The sequence below is a fragment of the Delphinus delphis genome, chromosome 17 (assembly GCF_949987515.2).
Source record: "Delphinus delphis chromosome 17, mDelDel1.2, whole genome shotgun sequence".
Lineage (NCBI taxonomy): Eukaryota > Metazoa > Chordata > Mammalia > Artiodactyla > Delphinidae > Delphinus > Delphinus delphis.
This window is the reverse complement of record NC_082699.1, coordinates 62,182,805-62,200,497: the sequence shown is the minus strand read 5'-3', so window position 1 is coordinate 62,200,497 and position 17,693 is coordinate 62,182,805. Positions and strand designations below refer to the sequence as shown.

General features: G+C 39.5%; 1 protein-coding gene across 8 annotated transcripts in view; it reads right to left on the bottom strand.

Moving 5' to 3' along the window:
* COL14A1 (collagen type XIV alpha 1 chain) overlaps positions 1-17,693 on the bottom strand; it is a 267,475-nt gene that overhangs the window by 40,658 nt on the left and 209,124 nt on the right. For 7 of the 8 annotated variants that reach the window (XM_059995120.1, XM_059995114.1, XM_059995119.1 and 4 more), the window contains 6 exons: positions 16,921-16,974; positions 15,207-15,302; positions 13,994-14,047; positions 13,564-13,617; positions 1,569-1,622; positions 785-856 (listed from right to left, as the gene is read on the bottom strand). In XM_059995120.1, the coding sequence (XP_059851103.1) occupies positions 785-856; positions 1,569-1,622; positions 13,564-13,617; positions 13,994-14,047; positions 15,207-15,302; positions 16,921-16,974 (384 nt within the window). Of the gene's footprint in view, positions 1-784; positions 857-1,568; positions 1,623-4,886; positions 4,958-13,563; positions 13,618-13,993; positions 14,048-15,206; positions 15,303-16,920; positions 16,975-17,693 lie in introns of those variants that run through there. The other variant, XM_059995121.1, reaches the window with a different exon arrangement.

The window sequence follows — 17,693 nt, the reverse complement described above, 5'->3', positions numbered from 1 at the left end:
TTGACACTTCTCAATTGCTTTAGTTTATGGATACAGATTTGGTACCTCGCAGATAACATCAGAAGGCTGACTAATAATTACACCCAGAAGGAACAATTTGCAAGTCGCAGAAGATGCCAAGTGTGCCTCTGGAGGCTGTACTTCAACAACCTTATTTTACAGACGAGGAAACAGGCCCAGATAAGCTCATCTGTTTCTCCCCCATCCTACCCCTACCCCCTCCACTGATCACATTTAAGCACCAACCTAAGAGATTAGAAGCACAAAAATGGGAGGTAATTAGTTCCATTCACTGGGCCTTCATTTACACCACTATTCGCGAATGTGTGAGTGTGTGTTTTAATGGCAAAGTCTGTCTTTCTCACAGAGTTTAGAAAAGAAAAATCTCTTCTCATTTTCACTAATCCTGGACTTTCTCCAGCCTTGTATTTCTCACCCAGGAGACAGGCCTAATTAACAGATAGTATTGTACCCAGTCCCTGTAAAGATGGCATTGAGTTGACTTAGCCAAATACAGAATAACAAACAATGGAAATATATATAAGCAGAAGCTTAGCTGCAGATGATTCCCTATTGGGACCGTTTGTCTTTAGCCATGATATATGCACAGTCTGATCTTAATCTTTATCCTATAGGAGATTCTCTGTTTTCCTCATGGATTCCCACAGAATCCAGTCCTGAAAAAAACATTTTGACCAAAGAAGATGCTGTAAATTTAAACACATAAATAAACCAGAGGGATAACTGGGCAACCATCCTGACTGGCTTACAGCCACATACTCACAGGTGGTCCGAGGGCGCCTTGGGGTCCCATGCTTCCTGTGATTCCTGGGACTCCAGGGGCTCCGGGAATGCCCTAATAGACAGGAATACGGAGCAAAAGTGAGGACTCACTCATTCTCATCGAAAACAGCTAGCTCTCAAGAGAGAGCAGCAAACATGCACAGTTAACCTCACCTCCCCGCCCAACACCAAGTCTTCAGGATTCACTGCTCATTCCTGTTTCCAACTAACATACCACAAAAGTAAGGAAGACAGTTTTGGAAAAGTCTCCACTCTGTCGGTTAGATGTAGTTCTTTCAAATTCATATACACACTACTATATAGAAAATAGATAATCAACAAGGACCTACTGTAGAGCACAGGGAATGCTACTCAATACTCTGTAACGGCCTATATGGGAAAATAATCTAAAGAAGAGGGGATATATGTATACGTATAACTGATTCACTTTGCTGTACACCTGAAACTAACACAACATTGTAAATTAACTATACTCCAATAAAAATTTAAAAAGAAAAAATAATTCAAGTCTTAATCTGTGTCTAATAAAAGTAAATCAATGCAGGTGATCTTATGGCAAAGTGGCTCAGAGGTAGAATAATCAAGCCACATGGATACATTATTTTTTAAGGATGTCTTAGGAAGAGCTCTGTACCAAGGGATGAGTTGTTACACTATAGCAAAGATGGCCGCCAAGGTGAAAGGTTTGGCAGAAGAAAATCTCACAAAAGAGATGAACTGCTTTAAAGCAGTACTACATCCCAGTAGTTCCTGGAAATACTTACAATTGGCCCTGGTGGTCCCGGAGGGCCAGAGGATCCATCCTTTCCAGGAAAGCCCTGGGGGAAGAAAAACATGGTGTGTCAACTATGCAGTTGCTTTACATGGCTTTCAGAAAAGGTGCACTTAATCCCACTTAATATCTGGGGGCAAGTCCTGTCATTTACTCTGGACTTCCAAGGATTCACTGCTTTTATACCCTTCATGGGAATTGTTCTTGGCAAAGACTTTTGTGTCTGTTGGCTCTATGAAATTGTCCGATGTAAGAATTTTAGGTGTAAGAGATACCACTTACAAACAGAAACAGAAACTTGTTTCCAGAAAGTGTTTTTCATTAAACTAAGCATAACAAGTGAGAAGGGAGATCAAATCTGGTCATTAATGACCAGCCAAAAAGACGAATTAGTGTCTTTCTGGACCTAAGGGAGTTTGGGGCAGGGAATCCCTATCACAGGAATCTATATTACAAATTAGGAGTATTACAATATCTGCAACTCTACAGCTCTTCAGGAGCTGCCTGGGGGAAATCTGGGGGGATTTCCTGCTGTAATGATACAGTTTTGACTGCTGAGCAGGTTTACTGAATGTGTGTACATGTTTGCTTCCCATTCCATGATGGAAGAGTTTAAGGCAGAAAGGAAACGATGTTCTTTATAAAAGTATCTTCCTCAATGATTGAATGTGTGTATGTGCATGTTATTTTTATGTGAATGTTAAAAAAAAATAGAACAGCTGGGGTGACTTACTCTCAAAAGGTTGCAGTTCTTAATTGTGGGTGCTGGTCCTTCCAATGCAGTTAAAAACATGAGAGAGGATCTTCCATCTGAATTTTATAATAGTTTATAAAATTTTGTTCAAGACATTACATTCTACTATATGGAGAAATGGACTTTTCATCTTGGGATTTGTCCCCTACTAGTATAACCCATTCTCATCTCAAGTCAACTCAAACCAACATCTCCTGGCTTCCTTGCTGCCTCTCCCAATTCCCTTTCTGAAATGTGTGCCACTTTTCCAGTGAGCTGTCTTTTCCATTTATCTGGCTCATGAAAATCCTTCTCCTTAGGGGTGCCCATCCACATTCACATTATGTCTCCTTATGTCAAGGTATCAAATAAAAGAGAGTCAAGATGAGGCTGGATGAAAGGAAATGGTGTGAGTTGGGAGAAAAGGTACGAAATGAAAGTTGGCATGAAGAGGGGGTAGGATAGGAAAAGCAATGGTCAGCAAGGCCCTTTCATCATGCTCTCAAGCTCGAATACTAGCAAGTCTTTAAACCAGCTAAGGCAGAGGATTCTAGAACCCAGCAATCTTGATGGTTTTCCTTTTCTGCCTGGGCACATTATGAGGTAACATCTCCCAGCCTCCTGTTCCAGCAATTCTGTCAGAGCCATGGGGCTGAGTTCTGGCCTGTGGAAAGGGGCCAATTCCACTTCTGGTGGAATTTCCTATGGGTAATCCTCCACTTTCTTTTCCCCTTCTTTAACAACTTTAGGGCCCACATGTTGAAGATCAAAGTGTCCCAAGACGGAAAGACCTTGAGTCCCTAAGTGACTGTATGGATTATAGACTAGCTCCACCCCACAGCCCCACTCCTCTACCTATTCTGTCGACAGCACTGGCTGTGACCAAACAACAGACTTTTCATTTCATTTCATTTATTTTTTTTAATTGCTTGAAACCACTGAGATTTTAGGGTCTTTGTTATAACAGTTATCCTATACTAATATAAAGGCTAGTGGTTTTTTTCTCTACTACTCCTATTCATTCACTTTAGTTATTCATTCAAAAATATTATTAAGTCAGAAAGCTTCAGTGATAGGCCCTGATACAGATTAAATTACACACACACACACACACACACACACACACACACATATACATACATACATACACACACACACACACATACATCCTTCTTTGGATCTGCTAGCTAAACAACAAAAATTAATACTGACATAGGCTGAAAGAAATTATTTTACATGGAGTTTAAATATAGCATATCCAGGAAGAGGGTGTAAAAAAATCAGAATTTGTAAAAGAAAAACAGAACCTTAGAACTCCTCCAGCCCAACTCCCTCATCTGGTCAGTGAGAAAACTTAGGAGGCCTTACCATTAAAAAAAATTTTTTTTAATCTACTATTATTTTCTAGATGAAGTTCACATACGAAAAAAAGGGACTCTGAGCACACAGTCAATAATTTAAGAAGACATTTTTCAAAGGACATCATTTGCTTCCTGCCTTAAAACTCTTCCAGCACTGGAGGGGAAGCAAACACACACTCGCGTGTAAGGCCACATATGACACACATGGCCCAGCAGTCAAAAGTATAGCATTGCTGCAGGAAGCCCTCCCTGACTCTTTTCCAGGCTGTGTCCAGAGAGAAAAAAAATCTCAAAAACAAGCAAGGGCAATTTTATTCAGAGGGAGGCAAGCCATGTCATACTTTCTGAAAAGAAAACTGTATTATTCCAAGGAAGACCTGCAGGAAATAATACATTGACTCCCCTCTCCCAATCATGTTTACAAAGCAATGATCTGTCAGCGCTCTCCTTCATCGTGGCTCTGGAAGGATGCTCTAGAGAACAGTTTTGAATTCACTTGATTTACAGACACCATGCGTGTATCATCTGGAAGCGAAGAGGATGAAATGTCGTTCTTATATAGGCGCTAAATTGGGCCGAGAGGCTATTGCTTCTGTGCGATCAAATCAAAAGAAGAGACTACATGTTTGTTCACTCTGTGTTCTTCCACCGAAAGCACATCCTCAGAAGCTGAGATTTCTTTTCTTTTTTTTTTGAGGGCAGAAATCATGTCTTATTCACCGTTCCTTTCCTAATTCCTCCCTAGCACATGGTTGGCACAAAATAGGTACTAATAAAAAGTTAAATTTGAATAAAATTGAGGCACCTGGAAGAAGTGTTCTGGTTATCATGTATAAAATACATTTATCATTTCTAAAATAAATAAATATGATTTGCAGGTATAATTAGTCCGGAAAAGCATAGGGTGGGCTGAGGGGTGGGGGATGCCAATCTTATCCGTCTTTGCTCTTGAACCCTCCACAAGCCTGGAGGAAAGGGATCGGAAGCTGAAATTTCATTTCAGTGACTATCTGAGAGGTGGTTTCCTAGAAGCAGACTGGGTTGTTGTTCCTTTGATTTATAGCGGGAGTGTTCTTGGGAGAAAGCTTTTAGGTATGAAGGAGGCAGGAGAGTGCAGGCAGAGAGGTTAGGTTAGAATTGGATTTAGCTATGACTGGCTTCAGTCTGACCCCATGGGGAGCTCTGGAGTGTGAGTTACACCTCAGAGTTGACTTACCACAAGGTTTTATATACCCACATCAGTTAGTCATTGACTGGAGCCAAGGTGGCAGTTCCAAGGGTAGTTCTCTGTAGAAGAGGTAACTGAGTTGTTAGCAGTCAAACCCGCAGCAGCCGGGGGATGGAGTACACCTGCCAGGTAAAGGGGCTCTGACCGGGGCACCAGTAGCATCCATTCCAGTGCATTTTACTCTAGCTCTTTCGTTCATGGAATGTCATGAACGACTGCACATTTTTACATATAACAGTTCAAGAATAAAGGCGTTCTTAAGGGTACTGTGAGTTTCCTGTTTCTCTCATTCCAAATTAAAATTTACTTGCTATACCTGGTTATAATTAAAAGGATGTTAGGCTCAATATTATTTTAGAAACATTAGCAAAGCCCTTTTTCCCCCAAATCTCTTCCTAACCCTAAAAAAGTTCACAATTTCATCACATAGTTTTATTTTATTACTTTTGAATCATGCTTTAAATGTATCTTTGAAAGATGTGTTTTACTTGTAAGCCTCACATTTGTCACATTACTGAAACATATTTGCAGAACTACTATGTGCTGGGCATTTTGCTAGGTTTGGGGTAGACCATGATGAACAAGACAGTTTCTTTTCAAGGAGGTGATGGTTTTGAGAAAAGTCAACAATTGAAAGTAAATGACAATGAGCTATGATGATGCACTAGAAGATTCCATGGGAACATGCAGGAAGGGCACCTAATCCAGGTGTGGGGTTTCACAGGAGAGGTGGAATTTTAAGTCAAGGGATCCAGGATGGTTGGGACACTGCATCACTCTCCCTGCTCAGGTACCACTGCAGCACCCACATTACAGCCCAGCCTCACATGCCAGTCAGCTCTTTATATCAAAGCAATAAACTCGATGAAAAGAAAAACCACGTAAAATGTCTGCATTTTACATGGCAAAATCATCGGCAAATTCTAGCTTTCTGATTCAGCTTCACTTTAATCAAAGCCAGCTGAATGGTTTTCAGCCCTAAACAGCTAGAAATGGGTTTGCACTTCCCCAAACATTTCTAGATCTATAAATTATCCATTTCATATCAGGAAGCCAATCTCAGTACATGTGTGTTTGCGGATTAAGCACCCTCATAAAAAACAGAAAACTTTAATTAAGCAATGAAGAATGTATATTAGGGGATAGAAGATTAAACAATAAGCATAATGTGAGAATTCACTTAAACCGATACGTTTATTTTTTAAAGTGCAGAAAATCAGCCACTTACAAACGGGTGTTTTATAACATGAGTAGCTCCAATCATTTTTCCTTTTTGAGATTCCCACCTCAAAATATTAATACGCACGAACAGCCCACATTAAAAATAATTTTTGCTATAAAAACTTGAAAGGCTTTTTATAATTTTTTTGGAAAACACCTGGCTCTGAGCAACTTATTAAGTTATGGTGGGCTATGATTTGTCAGCAAAAGGAAATCTATCCAAAATGTGTCTTCAAAAATCACTGATGTTGGAATAAATACTAAATTTAACCATGGTTGAAGTTAGCAAAGTGTAATGTTTTACAGACATTTAACTAATTTATTAATTTTCATTTTTCTTTTCCATACACAAGAGCAAACACATATGCTTTTTTCAGGTGGCAAGCACTTTTCATAGGCTCTTAAAAAGTTTGTAGTTTCAAGGTACTGTCTATGGCATCTAAAGGATGAAACAGATGTGCCCACAAAGTGTGTTGTAACTAAAGTTAGAAGCTAGAATATTTATGTTTATGTAGATAACAGAAATAGCACTCAGAGCTAGTGACTCAGTTATGATATTCACCATCCATGCCTTCTTTGAAGCCTGCAAGGGTGGACCACGGACACGAACCGTAATTGGTAGTAACACAGCCAACCGTTAAGGTCCTTTGACGGACACCACACTCTCAGGTAGAGTGGGATCTGTAAGCAGCTGGCATCTGATGAGTTTGTTGAAGCGGAACAAACTCAAGCAATGAAGACTAAAGACACACTTGAAGAAACCCCATCTGCACAATTTCAACCCTGAGAGCAACGGCAAGAGACCAGCGTGGCAGTCAGCCATAGGAAATAAGGCTTTACTTGCAACTAAGGATTAAGACCAACCACCAGATGAAGAGGCCAAGGGGTAAAAAGCCACAGACTCTGTAAACACTGGCCCAGGTTAGAGATCCAAGATCAATCCTGAGTGTGATACTATGCTGAGTCACACTGGGGATTTTCAGTTTCTCACACACACACACACACACACACACAGCACGTATGTGTGTATATATATGTTTATATATACATATATTTTATATATGTACACAATACACTACTTTTTAATGTACAAATATATATATATTACATATATAAGTTAAATGTATATATAGAAATATAAACATGTGTATAGTTTTAGTAACCTGCAATGGTGACTTCAGTGAATTACAACCACAGCAATATTCTACCCAAGAAACTACTTTGACACACAAAGGGCTTAACATAATATACTATCCAGTGATTCTAAAACCTAGCTGATTATTAGAATCATTAAGCTTTTTTTTTTTTTTTTTGCGGTATGCTGGCCTTTCACTGCTGTGGCCTCTCCCGTTGCGGAGCACAGGCTCCGGACGCGCAGGCTCAGCGGCCATGGCTCACGGGCCCAGCCGCTCCACGGCATGTGGGACCTTTCTGGACCGGGGCATGAACCCATGTCCCCTGCATCGGCAGGCGGACTCTCAACCACTGCACCACCAGGGAAGCCCTCATTAAGCAGGGAAGCCCTCATTAAGCTTTTTTAAAACTATACGTGCCTAAGTCATACCCAAGACCTTTGTATCTGAATCTCTGAGGCAGAAGCTCAGGAATCTGCATATTTAAAAAAACAAAACAAAACACAAAACAACAATTTGGTCATTTAAGTTGTGGAACTGCTGGTTTACAAATATAAAAATGTCTCCCCTGACCCCAAGGGACAGCGTTAGAACCAGAGTGCAAGACAGATAGCATTTGTACCCTATGCCCCAATAGAAGCATCTTTAAAGCCAGTAATAACATGATACTAATTTCCTAAGTAACAGTTCTCTCCTCGGATGGGCCACTATCCAAGTAAAAGTGAAAAGTAATCACAGAAACATATTCTTATGCGTGAACAATCAATTTCTACTTCCTCAAGAAAGTCACCCAAACTGGGTTCCTTCTCCACAAAAAAATGCTGGGTGAGATATCTTCAGTGACGGAGTCCTTCTTATTCATATTTTTACTGGAAGAGTTGCCCATATTAACAAAATCCCACTTTACCCTTTAACATAACTTTGTGGAAGGAAAGAGTGCAGTGTTGGCGCCTGAGAGTGGATTCTAATCCTGGCTGCAATGCTGGCTTGCTGTGTGGCATTGTTTGAGTGACTTCAACTTTCTGAGCTTCAGATTCTTTGTCTATATAATGGGGTCACAGTGCCTAGCATTCATGATTATTCTGAGGATTGGAGAACATAACATTTGTAAAGCACTGCACTTAGTCAAGAATCAATGACAGTGGCCGCTGCCCTTTTTATTAAAATAATCTGCCAAATCCCAATTGCATATACTGTCATCACTGTGGTTGACTGGGAGAATGTTTTCCTGGGATTTTATAAAAACCCGTTTAGATCCATGAAAAGGAAAATCGTGTCGTTCTCTCCACTGGCTTTGTGATGAGTTTTACATTTCCTCTTCTGGAGGAAGGAAGATACTCAAGGGGATAATTATCATGAATCTTAGTATTTAATAAAACAGTCCTTAGATGAATCTCTCATTATAGCTTGACATTTATGATAGGAATTAAATCCAGATCGTTGACTCAAGTTCAATTTTTCAAGTGTATTTTAAGTCCAACTCGCTTTGATGAAGTAGGACATTCATCACAAGTATGGCCTTTGTTTACATCAAACCCACATAAAAAGGAAGCGTGTTCCAAACGTCCTTTCAATGTGGACTCCAAGAAAATTAAACGACAAGCCACTTGCTTTTTCTTTAGACTTTTTTCATAGTTCATTAAAATCTTCTAAGGTGCCTTAATAATGCTAAGGACAGGCATTATAAAATATTGCACTGTCCTGACTCATTAGGTCTACGCTGAAAATAGTGGATACTTGTATCAGCTAAAGTTGAAATTTTATATAGAAATTCTTTATATGAAATAATTCCCACAATAGCTCTATGGAGTCGAATATTATTTTTTCCACTTCACAGATGAGGAAAGTGAGGCTTGGGCTTTTTAAGTAACTGGTTCAGTGTCACATGGCTGGGGTTCAAACTGAGGTCTGGCTAACTGGCCAAGTCTCTGATATTTACCACTGGACCATCCTGCTTCTCGTAACCACACAAGTTCAGCAGAATTCATATGTAGAACTTTTTTAACAGTATTTCACCTTTTAGAGATGAAAAAGGAAGGCTGTGGTTATGGCATGAAGACAGGAGAGGCAGGGAGCAGTAACTTGGGGGGAAGGAAGCATTCCAATTTCAGTTTACTTGGAATTTTAAAACTAACACCCTTGGTACAAAGGAGGAATTGCTACCTTCCAGATGCCATACCATATATATCTCCTGGTCATTTTTATTTCTTGTCTCTCTGACTTTTTAGAAAACCATAGTAAGAATTGGAAAATAAAAATAATTTTAAAAGTTTCTATTTGGAATGCTTGACAGAAAGCTGGTGGTCTTGGATATGAGGGAGCCTCAGAACTAGAAAAGAGGTAGTCTTTCCTTTCCTTTTCAGTTCTTTCTTTCACTGCTTATACTTATCATCCATGTCTTGCCCGTTTTTCCTGGTTTCTCTAAGGACCACCTGGGTGTCTAGGGTGGGGGATGAGAGATCCACTACATCAGAGGAACCCAAAGATCACAGGGTGGACCCTGGGGTCAGAGACACCAAGAAAAGAAGAGGAAGGAGGCGAAAAGGGAGATGGCAAGATTGACAGTGGAAAAGAAAGATGAGACAAGGATGCTGTTGGCTGCAATGACTCAGAATGAAAACTGATGCCTGAATACATTTGGCTGTTAACTCTGCACTTGCGCTGTTGCTTTATATGGTGTGGTCCTGCATTGTGCTCTACTGGCTTCCCAGCAAGAGGCTGAGACTGGTTCAGTGACGAAGTCCAACTTTTGCTGGACTTGCTTATAGCCTGAGGCCCAGGATCGCCTCTACAAGTCAAAGATTCCCCTTGGGAAAAGCCAGAATAAGCTAGAAACATTAGAAAACATGTTTCCTGTTTAAAGAGGAGACGCTTAATCTTTTTTTTTAGTCTCTGCTAAACCCTCCTTCCTTGTAGACTAAATGAATAAGTGACATTGGCACTGGCTCTGGGTAAGGGATGCTAACCTTTCCCTAAGCTAATAGTCAAGGTGATGGCTCTAGCTTTGGGCTATGAATTCTTAACAGTCTATAAGAAAAGACAATGATTAACAAGGAAGAATGACCAGTAAGGAATAGCCCCTCACTCCTACAGCACACCTCACTCACCTACTCTCTGCAGCTCTCCAAGGAGCTAGAAGCACTGATTGGACATCACCACACATATTTACCCTAGCTTCCTCCTTCCTTGCCTTGAGTGGTCTTTACTCACTCAAGATCAGAGGAAATGAGGCACAGTAATGGGAAGTCATTTCAGGGCTTCGAGTAAAGAAAAGACAAAATAACCTTGTCTTCCTGATTCCCCAGACAGTTTTCTGGAATTAGTTTCTCAGGCATTTCAGCAGTAAGTTTCATCATCCAGTGTGTTTGCTCTCAGTCTGTTCTATGCCATGGTTGTTACTGTCATTATTATTACTTATAATTTATTATGATTATTACTACTACTATTATTATTGCCTTTCTGAATGCAACTTTGCCTTTTAGGATAGCCTAAGGCAGAGCAGGAATAATCTTAAGTGTCTGTCCTTAGCTCTCTTTCAGCAACACCCTCTCCCACAGCCCAACCAGAAAGAAGGAGCTCCATGTCTGAGATCTGTTCCTACCACTATGAAAGTTGGTCCTGGACCTCCAACTGTACAATCCTGCTAAATAACTATCTAATTGTTTTAGACCCTTTACTTTCATTAAGACCCCAGATACTTGACTAAACAGATCAGAGCCTCCTAAATAACTCTGTTTTCACCCATCTTTCCTCCCAGCTTGACTGTTTCCGATGAAGACCCATTGGTTTTCCTGGCCCCAGGGAAGAGTCATGGTCTTGATTCCACTTCCTCCTTCTATTTCTTCCTGGTAGATGATGTACAAATTGCCTCCTTTAGTTATTGAAAGTCTCTCCTGTTCTGGATATTTTCCTTCTGGAGGTAGTAATGAACAACTCTCTCTAGGCTGAGCATAGAACATGGCACATAGTATGTACTCAGTTAAGATATGTGCTCAACTAATATCTTATTAAATAAGATGTTACGATATTGAAAAAAATATTGGGTTGGCCAAAAAGTTCATTCCCGAACAAAATTTTGGCCAACCCAATATATAAGTGGTCCCTTCCTCAAGCAGGGCAGCCCCTCCTCATGCTACACAATTCTAGGCGGCACCACTATATTTTATTCTGTGTTTTCGGCACCCCCTCAAGTTGTACTCTGGAATAGTATTGCCCTCAATATCTTTTCTAAAGCAGTTGTCACAGGATTTGCACAATCTTTTTTTTAACATGGCCCTATAAAGAAAGAGTATCCTCTGGAAACCAGTTTTAAAAAGCAATTCCATTCCCATCCAAGAATTTTTCAAAATAGGAATTAGAGACACTTGAAAGTTTTACCTCCAGATTGAGCGAGAGAGGGAAATAAAATCTATGTACATATATATTAACGCTTTATTACATGCTAAGACTTTTTATCCTATAGAATAAAACATGTTTGGAAGAATGGCAAAATATTTATAAAAAGTCTGCATTGGTATATTGGTTTTAAAAAAAATTCCAAACCCAAACGATCTAGACACTAATCCAATATGTTTGATTTGGGAGTTCCTTGCCAAGACTAGCCTCTACGCATGGATAAATCAAGTAAATTCACTGAACCAAATCTTTAGAATTGCTGTTTTCAGAGCTTCAGAAATCATGAAGGAATCTAGGTGTGTAACCACACAGGATTTTAGCCTAAGCCCTTTGCCAAAACATACAAATACTTTTAGACACTCCTTCCACATGTACAAGAAACCTACATAAATCTAACTTTTAGAGAATGCCTCTTTTAGATACCTTCACCTGGACATGCTTTACAAACTAATTCCATTTGATAGATAGAGACTAAACTGAGATTTTAAGCAAATGAAAGCTGTATGTGAAACCAAAAAAAAAAAAAACAACCCAACATGGAAGGAATTTAAATTCACACACCTACACTCCTATAGAAAAAATGATTTCCTTATTCTTGAGCAGTATAGCTAAAGGCAGCCTTGTTTGAGTAGAGAAGTGTGTCTTCCAGCCAATCGTTTGCTAACCTAGTGGGTTAGTTGTCCCCAGAAATACCAGGGAATGTCACCAAATGTGTTGTCCTTTACTGGATTGGATCTAAGTGGTGGACACTATATATAATTCAGTCTTGAGAGAAACTGTGCAGCTGCCCACATGTCTACATCAGTGTCCTTTTAAGGAAGACCAGCCTCTCTCCCTTGCTGAACATGTAATGACTTCCTGTTGCCTTCCTGTTAAAGCTCAAAATCCTTGGTCTGAAAAAAGATAGCTGTTGTGAGTTTGTTTTTACCACTTCAGTTTCATCTCTTGACAATCTCTCCACACCTGTGTGCACATACGTGTACACTCGTGCACGTATACACACACACACACACACACACACACACACACACACACACACACACTGCAGTCTAATCTCCAGCCATACGGAACTAGGTTCAGAAATGGAAATGCCCCACCTTCTCTTCAACTCCACTCCTTTATATGCCATATAGGCTGTCCTCTCTACTTGCAATAGCTTTCCTTTCCTCATGTATCTGGCTAATTTCTATCTCTCAGTTGAAATCCAGTCTGTATGGTGCCCCCTCTGGGAAGCTTTCCCTCACCCTCCAAGTCTGGCTTAGTTATCTATTCTTTGCGCTCCTACAGGGCTCTGTCAATACTCCCATTATAGCATATGTTTCTTATTTGGTTCTATTTCCCCCCAAAAGCTATAAACTCTTTGAGGACAAGAACCTCAACCCTGGCTCAGTGAAGACATGTTGAGTAAACAAACTCTAGTTGTTAACTCGTCCCTCAACCATCCTTATACTTTCTTTTATTGCTGTCCACTTGAACAGGAATTGATAATTGATGCATATTAAATAAATGGAGAATATTACAGAGAGTCATAATTACTAAATTCCAATTCATATGATTCTTGATTTCCTTTAGGTTTGCTCCCTGAGAATTTGAAACAACTGGAAAATCTGTTAGACCAAAGCACACTATTCAGTGCAAACTATATTCAGGTTACGGGAACATTCAGAAAGAGGTGTGGTTAATTTGGGAAGGTTTGATGAAAGTTTCTAGATTTTGAGGAAAGTTATAGACATGGAAGAATACCAGTTAAGGGAAACAGATGCAGGATTGGTAGAATGCAGATAGATGGGAGGAAAAAATAAAGAAAAAAAAAAAAAAACACCTGGTTTGCCTTCCTTGCATAGAACTTGCCAACAGCAAGAGTGACTTGGTGAGAAATCTACTGTGCTAACGAGCAACCTTGGGCAAGTCCTTACCCTTTGGCCTGGTGAGCCATCACGTCCTGGTGAACCAACACCTCCTGGGATGCCCTAGATACAGCAAGGACAGGAAAATGGCAGAGTTATCAAGTTATCGAAACCAATTACCCTCTCACCCAGCTTCCCTGAAATAAATCAAGGCCTCCAAACAAACCTGATAGCATAAAGGTGAGGCCTTCCTGACTGAGCATTCAGAACCCAGAAGTTATTCACCAGAAGGAAAAGAAGTGTCCCCCACCAGGGCTCACCCAGGGGAGCATCAGTAGGACCTAGGAGGGGGCTGAAGTAAACGAATACACGCTAATGGTCCTCAGTGTAGAAACCACTCATTGCCAAGATCACAACTGACTTCAGAAGCTACAGTCTTCTTTCTTCTTGGCAAAGCTCTAGAGCTGAGAGCAACGGAATAAAAGAATAAAAGTAATACCTGTGGGCCAGGAAGTCCAGTCGCTCCTTTCTCTCCTTTTTCGCCTGGCATTCCCTGAACAACCAAAAGGACGTGGGGTTAAGTTCACATAGGTAAATAGGTAAATTCTCAGTCTTTTCTTTTTCTCCACTGACTCTTTTAACATTTCCAACATTAAATTGCTTTCACACTAACATCCAAATACAGCGTATTTCACTTTTCACATAAGCTACACCACCTAGGTAAGCATGCCTACAGACCAGAACGTTTATATAGCAGAATAGTTTAAACACAGTGTATACAGTCTGATATGGCTAAGCTCATACTGTAAATACGTGAGGGGAGTTGAATATTTCAGTATTATTTATAGTTTAGATTTTAAAGCTTATATCTCTCTATATTTTTGTTTTGTTTTGGCCAGAAATTTATAAGAATGGAAAAGCAAACACAGTACCTGACAAGTAGCAGGACCTCAACAAATAGTTAGTAGTAGTAATAGTGGTAGTAATTATACAAACTGGCATGTTAATGCTTGCTAAGATGTGAAAATAACTCTGGAAAAGACTTCTTAGCTAGGGAGACACAATCATATGCACAGAAAGATTGCTAAAAATGTGCTTAACAGCATCATGCTTCAAATACTAATGACAGAGATTGGCTTTTATTCCTTAAATCTAGATCCGTCTAGTAAGATCACTGAAAATCAGTGAGTGGGATTGAATTTGTTTTCATTGGTACAACTTATACAAAAAAAATGTGGCTGTAGAGAGTATACTGTCTATAATCTAAAACTCAGAGCACCACACTTTGAGGCCTGTTGAGATAAAGATCATAATTAAAAGGCTTTCATGAAGCTATTTCCACAATTACTACAAATGCAAAATGAATAACTTAAATTTGTATAACATTTGTCACTTTCTAGATTTTATCATACCCCCTAAGGACTTAGTCAAACAAGAAAAAGGGCCATACATGTCAAGCCCTGCTTTCTTTTCTATAGACAAATTACCTACTCCCTAGGCACATATCTGTTTGTAAAAGACCCCCTTCGTTGAACAAAAAATTGGCTAATGAATGAAGTCTCAATTATTACTTTCAGTTCTCAGTTCTTATTTTTAGGGGTTGGAAGAGGCTGAGGATCATTATCAAGGCACAGAAGACAAAAGTTCATTCTATATAACTCATGGAGAAGTAATAACAATAAAACCCATCTGAATGTTTACACACGACTCACAGGCATTCCTTGAATGGACAGACCACTTGGTCCTTGGGGTCCAGGAGGACCCTGAGGTCCCGGAGGGCCTGTTTCACCCCGAGGGCCATCTGGTCCCTGGAAGGCAAGAAGTCATCCCAAAGGTAAGTTAAACCCTCTGGTACCCAGAAATATCTGCTACCCAGATATTTCTACTTACGGCGTTTATAATTTATTTCATTAACTAATTTTTCCTATGACATAAAACACTCATAGGATAACAAGACACCAGGCCTCAGATGATCCACCTCCCAGGCAAAGTGTCATCAGTAAAGCAAAAGAGTAAACACACAGTAGTTGCTGCAACTTCATTTATTTATTTTTGCTTACATAAATAGGAACATTGTGCCAATTATGTGAGTAACTAGACGCCCACACTCCACAACAAACCCAAAAGATATAAATGATACAAGACTACCCTCTTAGTTTGTGAAGGTTCACACCATCCAGCCGAACTATAGTCTCTCCCCCTTCACTACTGTGAACTATCTATCTCTGGGGCACTCGTCTGCGTTTACTGAAGACATTGCCTCCCTTGTAGTGTATGAGATGGAGCCAAGACATCAAGTATCTGCCTGAGAAAATGTGTCACAATCTCAAAAAATAAAACAAAACAAAAAAAAGAAGATATCTTATGGTCTGAGTTTTGAGCTGCGTAGTACCTGATTAATTATCTTCAGCCTTCTTTCACTGACTTCTCCCCTGTAAGCCTGCCCCCACCCTCCACATTCGCTCTTACCTTGCTCTACTTGTTTCCAATTTTCTAGTAAAACAACATTGCAATGTTCTCTTCTCCATGAATAAATACTATGCAAATTTAATAAGTCACCATACTGAAGCAGTAAGTCAAGCAAGATGGTTAGAGTGATGATTCGGAGCAACATGGTGAAAATGAGATAGTAAATTATAAAGGGCCTTGAATGTCATGCTAAGGAGGGTGAATTGTGTTCTCAAAGCAATCACACATGACTGCAGGTTTTAAGAGTATGATGTGATCCAGTATAACTTTAAAGAAATGAATCTGGGGGCAGATGTGAAGAACCAATCAAAAAATCAAGCCACTGGAGCCAGAAGAACAATTAGAAGATTTGCCAAAAGCCAGGTACAGGATGATGGGGCCTGAACTCAATTAGTGGCTGGGCTTCTGCCAACCCTTAGGGCACCTTTGTGCAAAGTAGAAAAATGTGTACCTTGACATGGATTGGCACCAACTTGGTCCTCTTAGTTGGTGCCTTTGTACAGTGTACAACCTGAACCACCACATTTGATGGCCTTGGGCAGTGAGAATGGAAAATAGAGCTGTGTGTTTGATTATACAGTACCTGGTGGGAGGGGAGAAGGAGGAGGCTGAAACCTAAGAAATTACCTGGAGGACTGCTGCCTAGTTGTGATTCAGTGCTCCCTCGATACATCTTTTTGCAGATAGAGGAAAAGAAGACTATATATGAGCAAGAACTGCCTAAGCAACTAAACCACTTGGAACACTGACACTCTATTTCTTACCCAGAAACCTTTCTTTTCACTTAAGTTACTAAATTTTTTTTTGATGAAAAAACACAAGCTTTTAAGAATAAGGGGAAAGGCTTCAACACAACTTTCATAAAAACATAAGGAGCTTTAAACTGCGAAGGGTGAATATTACTTAACTCCAAAATTATATTATGGCTAGTGATGTGAGAGGGAGGAAGAATGTTACCTTTGGGCCCAGGTCACCTTGTTGGCCCTTTGGTCCTCGGAGTCCTGGACCACCCTGGCAAACAGATGTTAAGTATTAGCACAAAGACAAATCTGAAAGCAATATATTTCATTCATTTTACTTAATAATATGGATTATGTAATTCTCATTTTGTATAAAGGCCAACACATTGTGTAATGGTGTATGTGCATCATGATCCTGAACGGGAAATCTACCCCCCAGATTCACCTTTTCCTGCTGATGATTACACAATTGGAGCAAACGTTCTATGCAAAATCCCTTTAAATTAAAAAAAAAAAAGCTACAGGATCTTTTAATTGAGTGTGTAAGAGTACAGCTATTGATGACGCAAATAATAAAAATATACTGTTAATCTAAAATTATGCATGTCCTATACCAAGACTTTGAGATTAAATTATTTAATTAAATTGTAAAAAGCATATAAAACAGTAACAATTTAACTTTCTTTATTTATACCATAAAAAGCTAATGACATTAGTGTTTCTGAAACTTCAGGTATTTGCATTTTCCCCTCAAAATTTTTGTCATATTAATGCACTGCCTGTACTATTATTTAATAGCATTTTCTTTATATACATACATACATATGTACATACATAATAAATATGTATATATGTATATATGTGGATATGCATTCTTTGTAAACATATGCTTTGTATATGTGTACATACATATATGCAAATATACTCTGAATATTTTTTAATTGACTCATATTTCACTTAAATCTATTTTGAAAGCAAATATTATGTACT